At 42.0% G+C, this 19,783-nt stretch overlaps 1 protein-coding gene across 3 annotated transcripts in view; it reads left to right on the forward strand.

The window, feature by feature from the left end:
• The window catches only part of NDST4 (N-deacetylase and N-sulfotransferase 4), a 135,609-nt gene that overhangs the window by 44,061 nt on the left and 71,765 nt on the right, over window positions 1–19,783 (forward strand). For all 3 annotated transcript variants that reach the window (XR_014568343.1, XR_014568344.1, XM_083756451.1), the window contains one exon: window positions 13,652–13,739. Coding sequence is in view for 1 of the 3 variants with exons in the window: in XM_083756451.1 (XP_083612577.1) it covers window positions 13,652–13,739 (88 nt within the window). In the remaining 2 variants the exon portion in view is untranslated. The remainder of the gene's footprint in view (window positions 1–13,651; window positions 13,740–19,783) is intronic.

The following is a 19,783-nucleotide window of genomic DNA, read 5'->3' on the forward strand; positions in this document are numbered from 1 at the left end:
GGACCGAGCAACGGGAGCTCACCCTGTCATGGGGAATCAAACTGCCAACCTTCTGATCGGTGGGTGGCACTGTGGTCTAAACCACGGAGCCTCTTGGGCTTGCCGAACGAAAGGTCAGTTCGAATCTGCACAATGGAGTGAGTTCCCATTGCTCTGTCGCAGCTTCTGCCAACCTAGCAGTTTGAAAGCACACCAGCACAAGTAGGTACCACTCTGGCGGGAAGGTACATGGCGTTTCCATGCATTCTGGCTTTTGTTTCCACATGCACACCTCACTGGTCCTGCTGGATACCTTGAATGTTTTTGCCTGGCCTGATTGTGTGCTTGAACTCTGATAATGCCTCTTTGTTGTCTGGATGGGAGAGAAAAGGAGACATAGGCACCAACTTTATGGGGCTAAGGACAACTCAGCTCCCACAAGTATGCAGGTATGGGGCTGAGCCTCCCAATCTTGAGGGGCTGGGCCCCACCAGACCTCCTCGCATCGGGGGAGGGACCTGCCAGGCCTCCCTGTGTTGGCAGATGGCCATGAGGCCTCTTCCCAATTTGGCATGGCATCTATTGATGCCAATGAGAGTTCATGTCAGGTGCTGTAGGGGGTGGTAGCAATTTTCATAGAAACCGCAGCAAAGGGGAAAGCATTATTAATTCCCCTTTCTCCTCTGCAGGAACCCCAATCCTAACTGGTCTCTCCAATGGCTATTTGCAGGTTTAATTAGATTGTTACAATCCTAAAGTACATTTGTAACATCGTGTTTAGTTTTGCTCTTGGATCAGCCATTGGTCCCTGATGCAATACAAGCTCACAAATAGCATCAGGCAGCTGGTGATTTTCTGCAGAAAGTAGAACAGGAGCACATTCAAGATTGGGTCATGCATTGTCACATACTTGGCCCTTGCTCCCAAATGACCATGCATAGACTTGCAGCATATGACTCAGTTTAATACCAGTAAAATGGGCATGATAGTCTCTTTTCATGTCTTGTGTAAAAATAGAAATGCAGTAAATGGCCATAGCTCATTCACAGTGCAGTGCTAGCAATGTCTCATCATGGTCATTGCATATTATTCTCTCAGGTACTTATACTTTGGCTTGCAATGCAATGGTATATGTCTTCTCAGAAATAAGTTCCATTGTGTTCAGCAGATATTACTCTCGGGTAAGTGGGTGCAGGATTGCAGCTTGCAGAGCATAATCAAATCAAGCAATGCTTGATGATCTTAGCAAGGTTGATATTGTCCCAGAGATTCTACTAAACACATGTGGCAATTTCAAGTTTATCCATTCAAACCTTATTTTGATGGGAGTGCCTCCATTTTGTCCTTTTAGAGAGTTTCTGCCCTTGTCTCTGTATTTAGAAACTGCTGAGTGTATCACTTAAAACTATCTAAGTGGCCCAAAGCTTTGGTAGTTATGGAAAGTCTTTTGGCTGATTCAGGGATTTTTCTGATGCCACTTACAGCTCTTGCCGGTTACATTAGACTTCATCATGTATTATGCCACAGTAAGGAAATAAGTCTGGAAAATGCATCCTTCACTGAAAAAGAATGTGTAAGGGGTGAAAAGCACTTAGCCTAGTCATAGGAAAAAGAATATTCTGCGGTTTAGCAACTCCTTGGAGACAGATTGCAATTTCTGCCATTTATCTGGGTACCTTTTCTTTTTTTTACCTTGCATCAAACAACTGGGATTTATTTGCAGTATCACTGTGTCTCACATTAAAAACAAAACAAAACTCTAGATGTGATTCAATAGATTGTGAATAGGCTGTAACAATAGACTGTGGTACTGATTTTTTTTAAAATAAAAAAACCTGGGCTTTTTAAAATAAAAAAAAATCAATATTATTATCTGCTCAGGCTATACCAATGCTTTATTTATGTAATTAGCTGAGGGCACATTTGCTGTGGGAAAAATTACAGTGAAAGCAGCTTCATTTTTTTTTTAAAATAGCCTGCCTTTAGTAATTCATCTAGGATCAAAGTAATATCCCATGTTGATGTCTTACTTTCGCATCTCTTTTTTTCTCCTCTCTTATTTGAGCAACTTCCCTATATGTGGTTTGAATTTGGCCTCCATCTTTATGCTTTTGTCTTGTATTACACTTATAACCTGCCATTCCATCCTGAGGTGTTGTGCATAGTGTTTGCCCCCCCCCCCCACACACACAGAGAGAGAGAGAGAGAGAGAGAGAGAGAGAGAGAGACTGTTCTCACAGTAATACTGTGGGACAGGTTGTGCTGAAATTGCCACAATGCCGCCAGGCAAGTTTTATGGCTAAAATGGAGACCTGAACTCCCGATCTGAACTCCAAGATCTAATTGAACACTCTGACCACTAAGCCACATAGTTATTCTTCAGTCCTGTGTTCTTGATAGAGGAAACATTAATGCACAGCAGTAGCCTGTGCTTACATCGCTGTATGTGCAAGATTTTCCCTCTCTAACATAGCAGAAAGAGGAGTGGTGGCAGTAGGTCACTGCTGGGGATGAGGAAGGTTCCTAAATTGCAAACTAGATGTCTGTTCTGTTCTCAGAGGACTTCTTAGCATGGGATGAACGTATTATGGAAACAGTGATGGGGCAGAGCTTTTAAAAGACGTGCAAAAAGAATTTAGGATTTTCAGGAAGGCTAGTACTGCAGGACATGGAGTCTCCTTTAGCAACACTGATTTGTCCTGATCACCTTTATGTGTTTTGTGCATACAGCTGCATGTTGATCCCATCTAGTGTTTAGTGGTTGTGGTTGTTGAGGTTAGGTGAACAAAAGATTTCAGTAGCATGATCATTTTCAGAGGCCCTGGAACATGGATTCACCATTGGGGCCCTTGGAATGAAAGCAAGCCCCATAAGAAGGCATGAAGAAGTTGGAGAAACCTCTCAGGCAACAACACCACAGGATGTTTGCTGTCATTTTATTTTAGGCTTTGCATTGCCCTCTACTGAAAGTAGCATACGCCATCTTGATACAACCTGGTACTTAGAATGTGGTGTTAATATGATCTATATGGGTAGAAAACTCTGGTCTGCTTCACCTCACAAAGTCCTAAAGCCAACTCTGTTCCGAGAAGATGTTTGGCAGTTATGTAAATAATTCATTTTGCTTTTTTTTTTTAAGGAAGCTGTTCAAAATTGGACATTATTATTGTGAAAATGTGATGCATTCTTCACAGTCAGTGGGTTGTATCCAACAAAGGAATCTCATTAGCGCAATGACTTCTGTCTGTGTAATGGGAATTCTTTGTCTCTCCCTCTCCTGTTACAAATTAATGGTTCTTTTTGGATCTGTTTTTAGGGGGTTCTTTAGGAGAAAGAAACACAAGTAGACCCAGAGAGCTGCAACTCAGTAAAACACTTTTATTGTACACATCAAAATCACAGTCCCTAACACACACACACACACACACACACACACACACACATTCAATCATACTCACCAATTCTACACCAATAGCTGTTCAGGCTATGGCAAGAGGACAGGTTGCAGCACTGGGAATCTGACACACTTTTCTACTTTATATACTTTCAACCAGACATTCCAGCTCTGGTGAGTCACCACCATTGGTTCCTCATCTAAGTTGTTTATCACGTAGTTCCTCACATTTTCATTAGTCAATCTTGATCAACACCCGCCATTTGTTATAGGCCTGTTTGTACATCAAGTCTCATGAGCTCAGCACATCTTCCTCACTTTGCTTGCCAACCTTATCAGTCCCACAAGTCTTAATAAGACTCCATTTTAGAGTGGTGTTCTTCAGCCTAAAAACAGGCCTACATTCATTCCTCCATTCATACCATAAATCTCTAATGAATATGATATACTCATTACATTCCCACCCAACACACCCTGAATCTGCTTCAGAGGGTTGGAGTGAAACGCCAGAACAGATTTAGGGGACATGTTGGCAGAGGAAGAGGAAGTGTCATGGTGCATGTGGAAGTCCTTGCACGAACAGTGACTTTGTTGGATACTACCCTGTAATTTTGCAACATTGTAACTATCTGGCAAAGGACAAAGGAAAGAAAGACCTCCTATATTTGTTTAATTTGTACCTTGGACTTAACAGTGGTGGAAAGAACAGGCCTAGAGTCTATTACTTAAAGGTTTTGAGAATCCTGTTGGGTGAATCTAGTCCACAGGAAACACAACCTCTCATGACAACTGCAGGAAAATTGAAGATTTGAAGAGGTCTTCACTCTTCTAGTCACTTCCTCTCTCTCTCTCATAACACATAGTGCAATAGAAATGAGGTGCTAAAAACACATATATCACTACAGGCCATGTACCTCCCACTGTGGCTGGTTCATAAGCAGTAAATTTTGAGCATAGAATTAAGTTTACTGAGTTTAAGATAAATGTTTAAGATAAATGCAACGGAGGGTGAAGGGATTAAAAACAAACAAACCAAGGTTACCCAAATAAATAATTTACAGGAATAATAAAGAATTGAGAGGAAAGGTCCGATTATATTTTAGTGGAACTGAAAACAAGTCTAGCGGGCCCAGTAAATGGCCCGAAGAATTTTCTTACTTTCTTTTTAGCTTTCAAAAGTTAGATGTATAAAACATTAACTCATTTTCATCATTTTGATTTATTTTCAGATGTGGAAAACTAAGCAGATGGCAAACTAGGAAAAGCAGTGGGTTGTGTATTGTTAGAAAATGATTCCCCCCCCTCTGACAAACTCATTTATATTTAGCCCACAAGTGGTTGTAATTCCTCCCAAAATAACGTTTTAATTATAAATAATGAATATTTCATAATGATTTAAATCAGTGTTTCCCCAGCTTTTGATTCCTGGAGCACAATGCTGCTGCTGTTGTTTTCTGGAATAAAACTGGTTCCGTAGTTATAATTATTTCAATTAAAAAGATACACATATTTGCTCAGTCGGCTCTCAAAACAATTGGCAAGTATCATATTTGCAGCTGCAGGGCAGCCCAATTAGTACTGCAGTCTGGGTCCGCATTTGCCCAGGGGGTTCCCACCGTGCTTTCTGGGGTAAAGGGTATAGCTGAGCCAAAATTTCCTAGATGATGAATTTCTGAGAAAAATTGTGACGTTTTCCTTCTTTTACCTCCGTCCCTGCTTAAAAAGGAAGGTTACTTTGCTGAATGTTCTCCAAAACTTCTCCACCATGCTTTTTGTGGCAGCTATCCTCCTGCTGTCCTTCCCCCGGAAAGACTTTAAGTTATGGAGGATTCAAAATGGCATTCAAGCCAGTTGCTGTTACTACTTGGCCCTTAGGGGAAAAAGAAGGGAGTTATTATTCTACCACTGCTAATGGTGAGGGTCCACCCCTCTGAAAACTTATTGGATAATTTCTTCTCTCCCTGAAGAAACTGGGTGCAGTTTCTCCAACTAGAAATGTTTTGAGAGAACATTTTCACCTGGCTTTTCTTTGGGATTCTAACACATTCTTACTCTCTCCTTCAGGATGCAAAGAGGGGAATTCAATGTTCTACAGCACCTCAAAAAAGTAACATGTATAAAACAGTAAATATATTTTATTTTATTTTATTATTCACCCCAAATATAGTGGTACCTCAGGTTACATACGCTTCAGGTTAAGAACTTTGCTTCAGGATGAGAACAGAAATCGTGCTACGGCGGCACGGCGGCAGCAGGAAGCCCCATTAGCTAAAGTGGTGCTTCAGGTTAAGAACAGTTTCAGGTTAAGAATGGACCTCTGGAACAAATTAAGTACTTAACCTGAGGTACCACTGTATATTAATGTCCAGTTGGGGAATCCCTATCTTAGACCAGTTCCTCCTGCCGGTCCAGCTCTCCATTCATCATGGTGCTATCCAGCACTAAAAGAAAGGAGGTAGGGGCTGCTAAGATAGTGGGGTTTATACAATTGGGCATAATATTAAATTTTATTTTCCCTTAATAAATTTGCATGCCACTTTTCAAGGACGCATCTTCTCAAAATGCTTTACAAACCATGTGCCAAGCATACAGTAAAATATAATTTTATTGAGATGGCTCCAAAGGGCTTAGTTAAAATGGCCCAGTGAGCATTAGGCATAAAGAACTCTAGAACCCACAATAGTCATTATCTAATGCATTGTGTCCACAGGAAAGGCAGGATGCAAAGAGAAGTATCCACACAAGGCATGACATTCAGAGCTTGTATTCTGGCCATTAAATGCTGGGTTTTAATTGTACCTCTTTCCTTTCACTGATGCTTTTATTTCTCTCCTTGAAAAGTTATTATTATTTTAATATTAACATTTCAATTTTTTTCTGCTGAAGGGTATAACTGATTTCAAGGTTTTCTTTTCATGGTTTGATGAAGGCTCAATTAAGATAAGCTTACTAGGCTATGTCACCATTGATACAACTAGCTATAGCTATTAAATCCCCAGCACCGCATTACAAGGCTTATTTTTACCTACCTTCAGCTTCCTAGTGTGGATTTCTGTTGTCATCTCTCCAAAGTGAAGTTATCCAACCCTGTATAAAAGGGTTTTGATAATGGATGGGTTGTGAGACTTCTAACCGCACAATCGAAAGTGTTTCACTACTTCTCGAGGACACTGCAATGCCATTGACATGATTGAGCAGCAAGATTTGAGACCTAGCAGTATATCCTTCCAGATACACTGTAGTAACTGCTATTACCGCCAATAAGAGATGCCAAGACTCAAGTAGGAAGAAAATAGTGCGCTAGAGTCTCAGGCCTTTTCTTCCATTCATTTCAGCCATGTGAAATAGATGGTTATGTATTTCTGGATGAACCAGCAGTTTTGCTGTGTCCCAGAATTCCAATCTTTAGTCATCCTGATTCTCTTTTACTAACCCAGAGACTCTGGGTTATGAATGACCCTGGTTAAGAAATGCTCCTGTTACTGAAAATGAAGGAATATTACTGGGATCAGTGGGAAGGGCCAGACAATACTCTATGCCAGATTTAGAATATCATTGCATCACTGTTTATATTGACCATACTGGATGAAAGAATGATGAAAGCGTATTTTGAGTTACCCGTAGGAGTTTGCGCCCCAAAAGGTAGTTTATTCTTCCCAGCCTCCATAAGTAATATTTAACTCTGGGTGTCTTAACAGTTAATCTACAATTCTTAATTAGGAAAGGCTCCTACCTCATATATCTTCACTTGTTTTCCTAGAAAAGTGGCAAACTTTTTCTCTTGGTCATTCATTTTTAATATATTATCAGCAGCTTTATGCAAACAACTAAATAGGGTGCTGCAGTAGTAGCAATACCGATGGTCAATAACTCATGAGTAATTGGTGTATTTGTTTCCACGCTACACCATTCATCTCGCTCAGCAGAAATTGGTAACCTATAGAGGCATGGCTGCAGGCAGGTACCCTGAATTATGGGTAATTAGATTCCAGACAGTTTTCGGATTCTTAGAGGTACAAAAGAGCAGCACAAGGCGTTTTATTGGTACCAGTACTACTACTACTTCTAGTGTGAAGAGCTGGGAGAAAATATGATTTTATTTTTTACTACTCCTCCAGTCTGTACATCATCTATTAATATTAAATAAGAGGTCAATTAAGTACTGCTCTCTGCTGAATAAAGACAGTTTTAGAAATATGACCATGTTAGGAAATGCATCTACAGTACAGCTAACATGGGAAAGAGCTGATAAAACTTCTTTTTATTTGTGCCACTCCACAGTTTTCAGAAAGCATGAAGAATACTATGAAAGTCCAAAAATCTGAAGTTGTGGATTCTGACACATATTTTAATTATATATTGCGGGGGGGGGGCGGCTTTTAAAATGTATTAAAGTAACTACCAAACTACTAAAGCGTACGCCCTGTTCCCTAGAGCTGTTGTAGCATCTTAGAAAAAATATTTAGACAATCTGTTCAACAAAAGAAGACACGTAGTCACGAAACAATATAAATATAATTAGAACTAGTACATGCAAAGCTCAGTTTTTGGAAGTGTTCAAGCATCTAAGAACACAGACAAGGGCTTCCTGTAAAGGAAAGTCTTGTTCTCGATTAGCTTCACAAATTATAAGCGTGAACAAGCCAGGTCCTCAGGCCTTGCATCTGGGGTTCGCATAGGCTGACCACTGTGAGAATAGGATCGTAGAATCATAGAATTGTAGAGTTGGAATGGATCATCTAGTCCAACCCCCTGCAATGCAGTAATATGCAGCTGTCCCATTTGGGGATCGAACCTGAAACCTTGGCGTTATCAGCACCATGTTCTAACCAACTGAGTATGCTGGACTAGACCAACCATTGGCCTGATCCAGCAGGCTCTTTATGTGTTATTCTTCTTTGCTGTTATTGATTTAGAAAGTTTATACCCTGCATTTCAATTGTGTTGCTCTTAAGGTGTCAGGAAAAGGGGAAGCAAGCTCTCTGCAGCTGCTCTTTCACTGTCCAGTAGATGGGACCAGGTTGGTCTCTCCTCTTTGCCATGATCTTCCAGAGGCTCTAGGTCCCCTGGAGTGTGGAGTGGAAAGAACCCAGAGTGTGCTTCCCTTTGCGTGGACAGGCGGAGTCCCCAGATCCCGCGCGGTCCCCCCGTCATGTGGAATAACGACTCAAGACAACGTGCTATGGGATTAAATTGGCCACAACTTTATTAAATTTCAAATGTGGGTAGACCTTGGCTCAGGCATTGGGCGTTCTCCCTCCCCAGTCCCCAGTCGGGGACCTAGGGAGCATCAGGGTTATCCAGTGTGTGTGTGGGGGGATGGGCCGGCTCTGGAGAACATATGTTCAAGCAGAGATAGCCGCCCCCGTAACGCCGCCGCCACAGGGGAGAGCAATGATGACCTTTCGGCGTACGGTCAAAGCCTCCCTTCAGAAAACCCCTTTAACGGGGAACCCTGGTATCGCCGCCGCAAAGAGGAAGATGGACAAAAGGATTCTGACCAAGGCCTGATACCGCCAAAGTTGTGACGTTTTGCTACGGGAAAGGCGAAACCTGCCAATGCAGGGAAATTCCTTTCCGGCCCTTTAACAGCGACCTTAACGTAGCAGCACCCGCATACCTGTGAAGAAAAGTTAACCTGCAAAATAAGACATTAACTGAGGGTGGGTAGGTTGGGAGAAGCTCTGGAGCCAAGTGAGGATCCCCGGGTAAGATCCTCCCTCTATTGTGTGGGCAGGTAATCCCTCCCCTACCTGGCCTGGTCTCCTTGGCAACGCTTCCCCCAGGTGGGATTGGACAGCTGACTGAGGTAGGTGGAGACCTCCAGGTATCCCACCTGAGGGAAGGCAAAGCCAAGCCTATGCTGATGGAGCCGCTCCAGATCTAGGGGCTGCACGCGTCCACACAAAGGGCGCCCCCCGTTTTAAGCGGGGAGCGGTCATTGTTTTCAGCACAAGGGCACCAGCCTCTTATTTGGGTCTACCACATGCACCCTCTCAGTTGAGCTCAATAACATGGGATCTCGTGGGATGTGTGGCCTAGTCAGCTGCCAATCACTGCCTTGAGTTTCATGATGGAAAAAGGTGTAATATAAATGTACTCTATCATTCAGTTTTCCCCCTTCTTGAGAGCTGTATTGTAGAACAGATTTTAAGGTTGTAATTGTAACTGAGCCATTAAACCTGGCTGTCCAGGTACACACACAGAAAGAGAGGCATGTGCAGACTAGCTCTAGTCTCCATGGCATTTCCATATCTCTCTGCATATCCTTACAACATAGACAAAATAAGTATTCAATTAGTCACATCCATGCATGTGATACTAAAATGGCTCAGGTTATTGATTAGACTTGCTTCCCTTTTCTGATAAGAAATATGAGATTAGGTGGGGGGGGGCTTTACTCAATTAATCCGGCATCTGTCTTCTCTACCTTTATAAACTATTCCTCATGCAAACAAGGGATCTGGCTTCAACAGAGGTATTGATCGAGGCAGACCTTTTGGGTTAGAAGCAAAGCCTCTTTAATTACTTTGGCTGACTTTTGTTTTTTACAACGTCTCGGGACCCATAGCTCCCACATTTTAGTGTTGTTATCACTTAGCTTATATTTAGAGTTTTTCTGTGCCAGAGGAATCATTGCCGACCCAGTCTGGTTTTGCCTTTTCTTGGCGCAGAAGTAAGGCAGAGAGAAAAAAGCTATTCCTCTGGTTTCTCTAAGGATTTGATAACCTCTTCACTCTCCTTAGCTAGAGGTGTTTTGACCTTTAATTAAAAGGCAAATTTGTTGTCTTCCATTCAGAAGACAGCAAATAATGATCTCATTAAAATGAGGTTAGTGTTTCAGGCCTTAGAGCAATAAGAGCTGAAGTCTCATTAGTAGCTAACAATCCAGAACACAGCACATAAATAAAGCTAATATGGCAGAGCAAAAAGCCTTGGTGCATTAAATTTGAGCAGAATCAAATGTTTACAGTCAATGATGTCTGGGGCATGAAGTTTTAATGTACTTAATAAAGGAAAGCAAATTGCTTCCTATTAGCCATGAAATGTTCCCGGAGAACTAGCGCCCACCCCTCCAAAAAAAGTTTATTATGCAAATGAAGGAGATAGTTGTAATTAACAAGGACATTTTGGGAAAATATCACTCCTGCCTTAATAAATGTGACAATTATGAAGAATAAAGACAAGGCAACTCAAACCTACAAAATGTAATTACACGGATGAATCTAAAATGCTGCTGAGTGGAGGCAAGATATAAATAAATAAAGAGACTTATCCTGTGGACACTGAGGAGAGATTCATACTCCTACGAACAAAGGAGAGAAGCAATTAATATAATGAAACCAACAATTCCACAAAGATTCAGAGTGACTGAAGTGCTTCATTTGATTCCTTTGTTGAATACAAACTGCTAAACTAGGCATTCTGATGTGAGCCTTTCTGAATGCAAAGATTCCTGATTATACTTTCCTTGAGAAGCAATATTTATTTCACCAGATTTGAAAGACTATGTTCTTTAAAAAAAAATACAAAAAAATCCTGAAACTATGTTGAGTGTCAATGAGAGGGAAATGGCTAAACTCATGGGTGGGTGGAGGAGGGGGTAGAAGTCCCTAAAAACAAATATGATTTCATATTTGAAGTCTACGAGAAGCATAATTTTTATTATACTTCTCAGTCCATTCCCACTTACTTTAAGCTGGCTGCCAGCTTTGAACCTCAGCATTTTAAAACATTATGGCAGTAGGAGAAGGGGGTTGTAGAGAATGGGAAACAGAAAAAGTGTATTTTCCCCTTTCTTTCCTCCTGAAATATCTCTGGGGTGTTTTGATCTTACACCATACATCCTTCCCAACCTAATTTACCTGCTCGTGAAATATGCCTTCTCAGCTTGTTAGGCGCTTGAGTAAACCAGTTCCATCTTCCCCTACTATTGTTCTTTCTAAAAATTAACACTCATTGCAACATCTCAATATTTGCAGATTCTTGTCAGGCTCTTACGGTGGGTGGTGGCTGCTTGTTAAAACTTTTTTATTTTATTTTAGTTTATCAACTTGCACACTTTTACTTAGCTAGGGACTCCACTGAAGTATGTAGACATGCCTCCCTTATGGGTACCTGTGCGTGTTTTGCTTCTAAACCACCCCAGCTTGCTGTTAGAAGTAATGACATCCCCAAACTCTAAATATTATAGCAGCACTGAGTATGCCTCTGGGATGTTGCTGCCATATGCTTCCTATCATACCAGTTTTAATCTGATTGTTTTCCCTGAATGCTGGCTACTGACTTCCAATACTTTTCTTTAAGAACAGATAAATAATGTATTAAGCACATATTACATCTAATTTAGAATAGATGGGGGGGAGCAAAGTGAAGGGAGAATTTAATGCTAATATTTGCTGTTTAATGTGGTTTATTTTATACAGAGGGCAATGTAAGCATTCGCATCCACTAATTACATTCAGTTTTAGAATACAAATTCCGTAAACACATGCAAAAAAAAAAAAAAGATTAACTACATTGATTCAGTTTAAATGTATACATTTTGCTCCTCCTATGGTTCAATAGACTGACAAGCAACTAATTTAGAAACAGTGGTTAACCTATGTAAAATATAATTGAGTGGAATTCATAGAACCATAGGGCTGGAAGGGATCTGAGGATGGTCTAGTCCAACCGCCTGCAGTGCAGGAAAATGAAGTTGTCCCAAATGGGGCTCAATCCCACAACCACTGTTTCTCAAACTAGGGTCTCTGGCTGTTCTTGGACTACAATTCCCGTCATCCCTGACCGCTGGGCCTGCTAGCTAAGGATGATGGGAATTGTAGTCCAAAAATAGCCAGAGCCCCAAGTTTGAGAAACACTGACCTATAGCATTATCAGCACCATGCTCTAACCAACTGAGCTATCCAGACTGACCAACTCTAATAAATCTAGTGACTGCTTACATCTCAGAGTACCTAAAACAGAGGTTGCCAACATTTTTAGGGCACATGAAGATTTTTGAGTGAGTGCTGTGGGTGCCACTTCCCTTTGGACACTGCAGAAGAGTTTATCTGAGCCTTGAAAAGTAGATAGAACTGAAAGAGAAAGTGAGGAAGACCCTCATCCTTCCAACTTCCTCCTTCAGCTGTATGTACGTTTCATGGGGAAAAAAGGTAACTGGCCCAAACCACTCCATGGCCTCATGGCAGTAAGGGTGGGGATGGTTGGTTCATAGATTTGTGTATCTCAGGAGAAGACATCAAGGACACCATTGCATCCATAGGTGCCGTGCTGGCAACCCATGAACTATAAGATTAAAACATTAATAGCAAATTGACAACCTAAATCCAGTCCATCAGATAATTTTGAGGAAGGTCCCTTTGCACAAATGACCACTTCATTGAATAGGAGTTGGCAGGGGGAGTGTTGCAGACACAGGGAAACAAATCAGTTAATGTGCTTTGGCAGAAGTTAACCCTGCTCCCTCTCTGGTGCATACAGCAAGTGCAAAAGCAATTTGAAACACAGAGGGAGAAAACACAGACCTCAATTCAAACAGTGAACCAGATCCAGATGTTCTGTCTTCACCACATCACTAGGAGTTTCTGTGGTTACTGAACTTAGGCTGTGATCCTAAACACACTTACTAGGGAGTAATTCCAGTTGACTAAAGTGGGACGCAGGTGGCGCTGTGGGTTAAAGCCTCAGCGCCTAGGACTTGCCAATCAAAAGGTCGGCGGTTCGAATCCCTGCGGCGGGGTGCGCTCCCGCTGCTCGGTCCCAGCGCCTGCCAACCTAGCAGTTCGAAAGCACCTCCGGGTGCAAGTAGATAAATAGGGACCGCTTACCAGCGGGAAGGTAAACGGCGTTTCCATGTGCGGCTCTGGCTCGCCAGAGCAGCGATGTCACGCTGGCCACGTGACCCGGAAGTGTCTCCGGACAGCGCTGGCCCCTGGCCTCTTGAGTGAGATGGGCGCACAACCCCAGAGTCTGGCAAGACTGGCCCGTACGGGCAGGGGTACCTTTACCTTTAAAGTGGGATTTACTTCTGGATAAACATGCAGGTGATTGCATCGCAAATTTATAAAATCTAATGATAAATTTTAAACTGTAATGTTAGTTTTCCTTAACATAAGTCTTACACCTGTTTCTAGGTTAGATTAGAAATGGGAAGTGGAATTCACTGATATATGATCATATTTGCAAGGATTCTAAATGCTATAGCCCAAGAAACATCAGTTTTAAAAAAGAGGCTTTTTTTTCTAAATGCGTGCTATTTCTTATTTGTTTCAGGCCTTACTAGAGACTCAAACTTTACTACGCACTCAGGTTGCAAATTTTACCTTCAACCTTGGATTTTCAGGAAAGTTTTACCACACAGGTAAGAAGGAATCATTTAGTTTCAGGTTAAGCAGGTGAAATACATCGAAACAATTTTGTCTTTTGCTCAGTAGCTGGTAACAGAATACTGAAATTATATTTCATTTTAAAAAAATAACGGTGTGAGAATTTCCCTCTCTAAATCTAATTTAACATTAGTTATGATATTGGAGTTTTGAATGATTCATCCTTTAAAAAATATCAGTGAACAAATTGCCCTTCCTCATCAGGAAAAATGGTTCACCAATATATATGTTTGCTGACTAAAGAACTTTGATCTTCTGGATCTGGTTTGGCATCAGCAGTCAGCATTTTGGGGTACCTACTGAGAGTCCATGCCCCAGCAAGAGTCCCCTGGAACTGCTCTCTCCCTTCTGCATCACAACTTGCTTGTTCACCTCCTCTCCCTCTGGTCCAAACAATGGTATTAGTGAGAGTTTAAAAGCAGGAGGCGCCAGTGGCCACTTCCTTGCTGGCTAGCTGCCTGGCAAGGGAGCCAGTGATAGCAATGATGATAGATGGTGCAATTGTTAGTGAGAAGGTGGTCCTAGTGAGGCAGTGAAGCCCATGGAGTTTATTGCCCAAAGTTCCTCCAAAGCCTAGAGCTGGCACTGTTAGGAATGGCTCTTCTGAATTGGTGAGCGGATTTCTAAAACATACTAAAGTAAATGGTATATACAGTCTCTCTCTCTCTCTCTCTCTCTCTCTCTCTCTCTCTCTCTCTGTGTGTGTGTGTGTGTGTGTGTGAATATGAAAGCACTGTGGATCATTCTCCTAAACAGATAATCTCAGTTGAAGGATTAAAAAAAGAAGTAGACATAACTGCCAGGTATTTATGCCAATGCAAGGAAAGGCAAAGCTGGTGCCATCTTTGGCTTCCTTATCCTGTCAAGCAGAATAAGAGACAGAAAGGTGCAAAACCAAGTTCTCTGTCCACTTTTGACAGGAGTCGTATTTGTGTGATGCACATTCCACCTTCGCTTCACACGGCTACGAACTGAGGTGACCAAAATACGTCCGCCGCCTAAGTGAGGAGGCACTGTGGGATTTATTTATTTTTTAAAGTGCACTGCCCTACCCAAGGGAGAAAAGATTTGGATTAAGGGGGATTTAAATTAAATGAAAAGAGGATTACTTCACCTTTCCAGTTCTAAGTAATTAATTGATTCTGCCCACCCGCCCACTGATTCTGCAGATTAGCGTTACCTGCTTCCAGACTTCTTCTTGCATTTCCTATCTGCCCTCATTTGCTTATTTCACGCCTCTTACATGTTTAAACTTTCCTTTCCCAATGTCATCCTCCTGTCTATATTTCTCCGTGAAGATACAGCTTTAAGGGTAAGCAGAGTTTTAGGGCAGTAAAATGCTCAGTGTTTTCCCCTTGAGTCTGGTACTGCTTCCTTGATCCAGGCTCCAACATTTTTCTTAGAAAACTGTTAAAACGGCAGAAATAAAGATACAAAAGTATTGACCATGATCACACAAATGTGTGTATGGGCATTTATTTTATTTTTAATTTATTACATTTCTATCTGGTGTACGGGACGCGGGTGGCGCTGTGGGTAAAAGCCTCAGTGCCTAGGGCTTGCCGATCAAAAGGTCGGCGGTTCAAATCCCCACGGCTGGGTGCGCTCCCGTTGCTCGGTCCCAGCGCCTGCCAACCTAGCAGTTCGAAAGCACCCCCGGGTGCAAGTAGATAAATAGGGACCGCTTACCAGTGGGAAGGTAAACGGCGTTTCCGTGTGCAGCTCTGGCTCGCCAGAGCAGCGATGTCACGCTGGCCACGTGACCCGGAAGTGTCTCCGGACAGCGCTGGCCCCTGGCCTCTTAAGTGAGATGGGCGCACAACCCCAGAGTCTGTCAAGACTGGCCCGTACGGGCAGGGGTACCTTTACCTTTACCTTTATCTGGTGTGCATGGTTCTCCCTCACCCAATTTCATCCTCACAATAGCCCTGTGAGGTTACATTATGGCCATTTCTACCACATGATACAGTGATGACCATCAGCTTAGATACCTTTAAAAAGGGATTTGACCAATTAATGAAGATGGTTGCCAATGGCATCTAGTTTAATCTAAATGTATTGCCTCCAGTACCAGAAGCAGCCTATAGCTGCAATCGAAATTATTCAACCCCCATTGCAAATCAGGTTTATTATCAAAAATTTACAGACTTTCAGCTGTTTTGCAATGACCGAATCAAACAAAAGCAGTTGAAAGACCTTAACACAGCAGATGCTTCAAGTGGTTCCCCCAAATTCAGCTGAAATTGCAACTTAAACTGGCTTCACCATCTCACTATTATTCAACCCCTTCATGACAAGCATCTTTAGCACATAGTAGAGAAGCCTTTTTCTGCTATGACCTGCTGCAAACGACAGTTTACTTAAAACACTGGCCTTGCAGAATGCTACACAGAAATGGTTTAGCTACATTGATGGTGCCATGTCTATACTGGCCTTACTCTATGTGCAAATAATTTTGCAGCCTCAGGCAAGTTTCTAAAAGCATACTGATGTCTATGGGGGGAATGCATATTGACAAAATCCTCTGGGAATTCAGGGTGGCCTATTTTCTGCAGTTTGGGATTATCTTGTGGATGAGCTCTCACTGCAAGATATTTTGTGTATGTGGCAGCCGAGTAAAGGTTTCGTTCTGAAGAGAACAACTTATGAGAGAGCAGGTTGACATGCCACCTGAGAGAATATATGAAAGTAGCCAGTGGCAAATAATAAAACAAAGATTATTATCCAAGCTGTGAAAGCAATATGGGCTGCCCAGGGATTTGTACTTTTGCAGGTCTCCTTGTCAAGACTTCTGGCAGGTCGTCTTGTCTAGACTCTGCAAGGACATGTAATTGCTACTGTAGTGATGTCAACTCTGGAGCTGGGGATCCCCAGGGACAGTTGCTGCTGCTTTTCTTATTCTTATTTAAATTTGTACACTGCCCTTCATCCTCTCACCAGCCCCAGCCAAGGTGATGATGGGAGTTGTAGTCCAGAAACATCTGGAAAACCGATTCCTATCATCCCTGACAACTAGCTGTCCCAGCTAATGGGACTTGAAGATACGAAAGCTTGGAGTTCAGTGGCGCAGCATACTAAATACATACCAAATAACTAATAAATCTCTGGGCAGAAAGAAAAGCAACTATGGAAGTCATCCAGAGCATATGTCCAGTGCCAGTTCAGCTCTCTACCTGTTCTTCATCTACCTTTCTCTAAAATACAATTTCTTCACATGCAAAGCTCGTTGACATCATCTCCAGCAAGCGGAAAGAGGTGGCTGAAGGCAGACATGTTCTCTTTTCTAAAATGTCTATCTCTCCCAGAACAGTCCCTGGTCAGTTCCTCAGCTGTTGTTAAGGCCAGCTATAGAGAGCCACCAGCTAATTTACCTAACAAAGAGAAGGTACTGGGCAATTTTACCAGGGCTATTAATAAGACTCCAAGACTCTTATCAGGTATGTGTCAGGCAACCTACACCAACAGAGAACCTATTCAGGGAAATCTTAGATCAAAACTCATTGAGTTGGAAGGGATTCTGAGAGGCCGTCCAGCCCAACTCCCAGTCCCATAACAATACGCAATAGAATAGGTTTTCTCCAATGGTGACTGTGCATTAGCAGAAAGCACTTATGCTTGCACAACAGAGAGCACCTGTTTTTTACTGTCTCCTCTATCCACCAAAGTCTCTGTGCCCCCTAAAAATTTGTTCCTGGAGCACTATGCAATATCACAAGGGAAGCTGCAGGTAAGGGGCAAAAAAAATAAATGCCTTGCTGTGCATGAGCGGAAGCACTTTCCGCTGGCTCAAACTAAGTGAAGAAGAGCCAAGTTCAATTTGAGCCATGCTCACACAATCACATCACTTAATCCTGGAAGGCGCTCGCCCCCCCCCCAAGTGCTGGGCTCTTCCCTGTAACATGATGAGCAATAAAAGACTCCCTTTAAGGATAGACCTGAGCAAGCTGTAAGAAAATGAAGATGTCTAAGACTACTGACCATCCCTTAGAAGTGTCTCAGTCATCTCATAAATTGTTGCAGAATAGATAAATGCTTTGCAATCATCACTTGGGTTAAAGTAATATCCTTCCTACAAGAAGGAAGAGAATACAAGTTCTTCCCATCATTTATATCAGCATGAAACATTTCAAATGTGAGTGTACTTGGAGGGGTTGGTGAAGGAAGAGGTCACTTTACCAACCTCTCTAAGTACATCTACATTTGAAATGTTTCATGCCAATATAAACAATGGAAACACCTTGTATTTCCAGTGCTGTTCACTTTCCTAATGAGAAAGATTTTGCCCCTACTGTTGCTGATTCTGACTTATTTTCTTTTTGTTCCTCCTGTCTGTCTTGGATGCCTTTTGGGAATTCACTGATAAAATTTGTATCACATACCGACTGTTAATGCTTTCTATTTCCCACTTGACTCAAACATTATCAATATTGAATTTGTGACTATTCCAAGACTGAGATGGTATGCATGTGCCTACAACTATGTATTCCCCAGCAGTTTAAAAGGCTCACTCAAAGACCATGAAGCAACTCAAGGAATTGAGGCACGTCAGTGCCTTCCATTAAGAGACCTGCTGTGCTGCATATGCCAGGCGTCCTAGATCGAAAGCACATCCCACTTTAAAAGTTAGCATTGTTTTTTGTCACTTCAGCTTAGAGGCAGCATGTCAAAGTATTCTCCATGCAAACATACACTTTATTGACTCATTATAAATAAAACATGGAGAGGTATTCTTTAATTACCGTAAATGTGGCTTGTTTACCCAAGGAGGCTTTTAATGTAAGATGCTCAACATGTTTTATTAGCACATTGAAACTGCTATGCCTTATTGACTTCTTCCTTAATGCACAATTCGCTTCTCCATCCCTAAAGTCGAGTTGACAGGGTTCCAGAAAGGAAGACAGAATTGTGAATCTGTCAGAAGGTTTATAATACTATCACAGTTATAAGAGCGCCACATAGCTATTGCACACTAGTTTCCGATTCTGCATTTAGGGATACATGAGTATACTATCCCCAACAACAAAACATGCTCAGTCAGGGTCTTGAAGGAAGTGCTTTCTGCCTCCTTTGTGCACCCCCAAAGCCCTTGGGGGAGGGGCAGCTGAGAGTGATGTCCATAGGAATGAGGTCAACAGGTTGTGAGCAGGACGTCCTGCTTTTATTGATCTTGCTTATGTCCATTTGAAAATGAGTGCTTGCTCTTGTGATTGCTCCTGTTTGAAAGCTCAAAACATCACATGCCAGCCAGCAGTGATGCATGGAGGATGGCCAACAGCTGGAGTAGGTCATTGTCAAGATGTCCTGCTTGTGAACTTCTTAGAGGCATTTTGTTAGCCACTGTGGGAAGTAGGATGCTAGACTAGATTGCCCTTTGGTCTGATCCAGCCGTGCACTTACATTCCCAGTTTCAGAACTGAACACGGACCTGGAGGACCACAGGCTTTTAGTACAATAAGAGGAACACATGCTGCCAGCATTACTGAACCTAGATAACAATATTTATGCCAGCATTGCAGTTTAAAAAGGAATTGCTTGGGTGATAAACCTGGAAAAGAAACAGCTTTAATAGAGTTTAATTGTTGCTTCTGCACTGATGCATATCACCACTACTCAAAGAAACCATCACTCGCCAAGCGTCATGCCTTATCCATGAAAAATGTGAACTTTTGAACATTTTCTCTTGGTATTCTAGCCCTTAAAAGAGAAGAGACAGTATTCATCATGGCTGACATTTATAAAAACATTTCTATCCCACCTTTCTGTTGCAGCTAAAATACCTTGAGTCGGCTTATATCATAGTTTAATCAATAAACACAACAAAAAGACAAGCAAAGATGCATGAACAGGAAGCCTAACTGGCATACTAGAATAACAATGGGACAGTAGCCATAGAAAAATCCAGTATCAGCCAGCAATAACAACATCAGTAAGCATTTGTATAGTGCTTTCAGGTGTTCAAGGGCTACATAGGTATTGTTAGAATTCCGTCATGTGAAAGACAACAATCCCATGACTGGTA

The sequence above is a fragment of the Podarcis gaigeae genome, assembly GCF_964106915.1.
Source record: "Podarcis gaigeae genome assembly, chromosome: 9".
NCBI classification, from domain to species: Eukaryota; Metazoa; Chordata; class Lepidosauria; order Squamata; family Lacertidae; genus Podarcis; species Podarcis gaigeae.